A 4806-nucleotide genomic window follows, 5' to 3' on the forward strand; every position below is an offset into this window, starting at 1 on the left:
AATAGTCTGGATCTAGCACACTATATTTTAAAAGAAAATATAAAGTTAAACTATTAAAATAGATATTGGTAAATTCTTCTAAACTTCTAAAATGTTAAATCAATATATTTTTCTAAATTTAAATGTCAAATTATTTTCTAAATAATTTCAATACTCCTAATTAATTATTTTAAATATTTACCTTAAAATGGATGATTCTATCAATTTATTTCAAAATAATAACTTTTTTTTAAATAAAATTCTTAGAAAAATTTTTTTATATTATTTAAAATTTATTTTTTTAAATTATCTTCAGAATTTTAAGGTGTAAAAAATAATAAGCAAATTCTATACCAATCAAATATTTTTAATTAACTAATTTAAATTAGCAATATGACTTTAATTTGAATTTAAATTGAAAAGTATATATTTATTAATATATCAGATAAATTTATTTATCATAATACTTGGATTTATTTAAAGTAAATCCTCAATTTAAACTAAAAGCTTCAACTAAATAAAATCTTTTATTATAACTTATTAAAATAAATTTAAATTTTAAATAACTAAATTTGAGATAGATAAATAAATAAAAATCCATTACAATAAAATACATTATTTAAAATAAATATTATTCTCACTTATGTTTTATTTATTATTTTCAAATTTATAAAAATTTATAGTTTTCTTAAAGCAAAAAGACAAATATATAGCAAGATAGTTTCTACAATTAATTTAAAATTCTTCTTTGATTAATAATAACCATTTAAAAAAGATAATGCTACTAAATTAATCATTCAATAAAATAAGGATATCATAAATAAATTATCCTAACCAAAATTAAATAAGTTAATAAATGCTCTTTTGTTTGGATAAAAAGCAAAAATTATAAAAATTTTGTAAAAAGAAAATTCAATATGTAACTAAAAGAAATCATAATTGTTTGGAGGTTGTAAAAATCTAAAAGAGGCAAATTATAAAGAATAATAAGATAATAATGAGTAGAATACTCTTGATAGCTATTAAAAAACAATCTGTAAGAAGAAAAAAAATAAATTAAAAATTAACTTATTGATAAAAACAAATTTAAAGGAGAACAAAATTTAAGTTGACTTTAATAAAACTTAATATGAACAAAATTATTTTTATAAATATGAACAATAAGATATATTTGATAAGGAACCAAATTAACTTACGTAATTTTCGTCTTCGTGTGACAAGGATTAAAAAATTCAAAAATATGATTAAAGCTTGATAATCGAAAAATAAAAAATTTAAGTTGGCTTTAATGAAACTTAATATGAACAAAATTATTCTTATAAATATGAACAATAAGATACATTAGATAAGGAACCAAATTAACTTATATAAATTTTGTGTGACAATTATTAAGAAATTCAAAAATGTGATTAAAGCTTGATAAAGGAAGAATATAAAATTTAAGTTGACTTTAATGAAAATTAATATGAACAAAATTATTCTAAAACCAAACATGAAGAATAAGATACATTAGATACGGAACTAAATTAACTTATATAAATTTTGTGTGACAAGTATAAAGAAATTCCAAAATGTGATTAAAGTTTGATAATCGAAAAATAAGAAATTTAAGTTAAGAAAAAGGGAGAATGTCCTTAAAGCACTGCAGTTATCTCGTAATCAGCATAAAAAACTTTTCATTTATCAGATTTCTAAGGTATTTATTTGCCTTTCTAATTAATATTTATTTTTTTAATTTGGATAACAAGGTGTTAAGATATTTGAAAGCATCAAAGAAATTTTAATTAGCTAATAGCAAAAAGAAAAAATTTAAAAGAACTTATCATATTAACCTCAAAAAAATATTGGTACTGATTCTGAGCAACTTTTAAGATAAATATTTAATTTAGGAGATCATATCAACAGTGGAGGGGAGGCAGATATATTTACACATACATATGATGAAAGTATAGCATATAGAGTAATTAAATTAGATGAAGATGAGGATCTAAATGAATAACTATTAGAATTATACAGTATTAAGGAATTATAAGAGTAAAATATTTTAGATTTAAATACTTCTCATTTAATTGAAGATAAAATTAATGATACCAAGTATATCATTCATGTTATGTAAAAATGTTAAATGAGTCTTTCTGATGAAATTTTATCAAAAAAAGTTTTTAGTCTTAAAGAAATTTTAAGATTTATTTCTACTGCTTTTCATTTATTGATTGTACTTAGATAAAAGTATATCTATCATTCAGATATTAAGCCAGGAAATATCTTAAAAATTGATGATAATAATTACAAGTTATCTGATTTTGGTGCTTCTTAGTAAGTTAATTTTATTGATCCTTTTTGTGGTTATAAAATGTATACACCTGGCTTTAAACCATCAAAATAAAAATAAAGTTTACCTTTTTATCATGATATCTATTCTTTTGGCAAAACGATCCAAAAGTTATTAATGTAATTAGAAAATCACTCAGAAATTTCTAAATGTTTAAATAAATTTATAGATGAAGAAATTTGTAAAGATGATGAAAATTCTATTAAAGTAGATTGCTTTCAGTAGCCAAAAAAATTTATAAATATTTTAATGAATTTTATTAACTAAGAAGTAATAGATACATTCTTAGAGGAATATTTAAAATAGATAGAGGAATACTTAGTCATTTAAAAAGAAAATAAAGTATTTCAGTATGAATCATAATATTAATATGCTGAAATAGCTCTTTTCATTATTTCAAAAAAAAATCAAGATAACAATTAGAACAGTCAGTTAACTTCAATTAAAATAAAGGCACTGATAACTAAAAGTTATATTTTATGTAAAAGAAAACAATATAAGGAATCTCTCTCATGTATTAATGATATTTTTAGAGAAATTTTTGAAGATAATAGTTAGTCAGAAATCCTAATAAAATCAATTACAATTGTAACTAAAATCTTAATAAATAAATAAAATAATAAGATAAAATTATCCTAAGAAAATTAAAATAAATAGATTGAATTAATTAAATTAGTTAATAAAAGTGAAGAATTTGATAAATTAAAAATAAAGATAATAGAGCTTCTCTTGCTAAAATCAAATGATATATATCCAATTATTGGCAATTTTTAAGATTTTCTGAAAAAATATGATGAAGACTAAGACCTTCAAATGGCTTATAGGATAATTATCAAATTTATTAGACATTTAAGAAAATAAAATTGCTATAAATGTCATCTTTACGATTTAATTTAATTAATTCAAGATGATAAAACGAATCATAATTTTTATTACAAATAAAAATTACTGAAAGAAATAGGCTTATATCTTTACAAATTTCTTTTTTAATAAAATGAATAGCTAAATATTGATTTTTTTTTTCAATATGAAAAAGAAATTTTACTCTTACCATAAATCATTTTTAAATGCTTAAATGACATTAAACTAAAATCAAATTTATTAATTTAATTTGACAAAAGTATTTGGTAATTATATTCAATATTTATTAAGCTTTAACAATTAAATATTTATATCTTTGATGATTGCTAGAAAATTCTTGATAATATAGAACAAAAATATTAAAATATAATGATTAAAATAGAAAAAGAAAAATAATTACCATATATAGAATATGTTCTATACGATAAACTTAATTACTATGAAAAGTATCTTAAAAGATAAAATATGAAAAATTATTAGTGTTTTAATGAAGAAGTTAGAAACAAAGAAAAAGATATGATTTTTTTTTTAGCTTTTAATTTATATTAATTTATTAAGGATAACATAAAAAGTGAAATTCAAAAAAATAAAGAGATATGTTATAATCAAAAAGAAACAATTAACTTTTTTAATTTGACAACATATTTTGAAAGCGAAAAAATAAATCTAAATTTTATAAATTATTTGGAAAAATTCAATGAAAAAGAGTTTGAATCATTTAATTCTTAGCTCAATTTTGTCAATGTAATAAATTTCAATCTAAAAAAGTAATTATTTAAATTAAAATTGTTTAGTTAATAAAGAAATTTAAATTTAATTAATTTTTCTTTTTTGTCAATATTTAATTTGATTATTATTAAACTACAATAAAGCTTGAATGAAAATGAGAAGATTTTTAAAGAATTTAAGAATTTAAATGTTGAAATATAAAATAAATATTAATCTTACTATTATATTGAGAAGGAAGCATCTTTAAGTTTAATCATACAGTAAAATTATTTGGTTAATTTAATTCATTAATTAAATTGTATAAATTACAAATTTTTTAAATTTATTTTTTATTAAATTTTAAATATTTTACTATAAATTAAATATTTTTCATAAATATATTTTTTATTATTTATTAATTACTCAAAGGTATATTAATAAAATTATTTTATTAAATAAAAAATTATAGTAAAGATGATTATAGTTAATTAAATATGGCATGTTTTACTTTTCTTACTTCAAATTTGAGAAATGTAGAAGCTTTCAAATTTAAATTTCAGTAAGCAATTCTGTTTAGAGATTAAATTAATTTATTTAAATTAAATATATATGTAGCAAAAGTGAAGATGATAATAAAAATAAAGAAATGGATATATTGATATTTTATTTTTAGTTGTTTATGAATACTAAAACTCTAAATAATATCACTCAATTAACACTTGATGTCAGGTAATTAGTTTATTAAATTTTATAGTTCATTCTTTATTATACTAAATTATATTTTTATTTTTCTTCCTTTGTAAATAAATAAAATCTCTTTGATTTTACTAATTGTAATATTTGATAGATTTTTTTAATTTTTTTAATATTATATATCTAAAAAATTATGAAATTACCGTAAATCCTCATTAATTCTCACCAACCCC

The 4806-nt window shown here is 18.2% G+C and overlaps 3 protein-coding genes across 3 annotated transcripts in view; all 3 read left to right on the top strand. All coding sequences in view use genetic code 6, as the record gives it.

Moving 5' to 3' along the window:
• TTHERM_001390280 (hypothetical protein) overlaps positions 1–387 on the top strand; it is a gene marked incomplete at both ends in the record, with an annotated part of 549 nt that extends 162 nt beyond the window's left edge. The window contains 2 exons of the mRNA XM_012800545.1: positions 1–68; positions 369–387. The exon at positions 1–68 is cut by the window's left edge and continues 162 nt beyond it. Coding sequence (XP_012655999.1) covers positions 1–68; positions 369–387 — 87 coding nt within the window. The remainder of the gene's footprint in view (positions 69–368) is intronic.
• Positions 388–2255: 1868 nt separating this feature from the next.
• On the top strand, positions 2256–2564 carry TTHERM_001390291 (transmembrane protein, putative; the record flags this gene model as incomplete). The annotated part of the gene is made up of 1 exon (XM_012800546.1): positions 2256–2564. One exon carries the CDS (start codon positions 2256–2258, stop codon positions 2562–2564), a length of 309 nt encoding a protein of 102 aa, XP_012656000.1.
• Positions 2565–4602: 2038 nt separating this feature from the next.
• Positions 4603–4806, top strand: part of TTHERM_01392280 (kinase domain protein, putative) — a gene marked incomplete at both ends in the record, with an annotated part of 8242 nt that continues 8038 nt past the window's right edge. The window contains one exon of the mRNA XM_001025930.4: positions 4603–4609. Coding sequence (XP_001025930.4) covers positions 4603–4609 — 7 coding nt within the window. The remainder of the gene's footprint in view (positions 4610–4806) is intronic.

The sequence above is a fragment of the Tetrahymena thermophila genome, assembly GCF_000189635.1.
Source record: "Tetrahymena thermophila SB210 genomic scaffold scf_8254097, whole genome shotgun sequence".
Lineage (NCBI taxonomy): Eukaryota > Ciliophora > Oligohymenophorea > Hymenostomatida > Tetrahymenidae > Tetrahymena > Tetrahymena thermophila.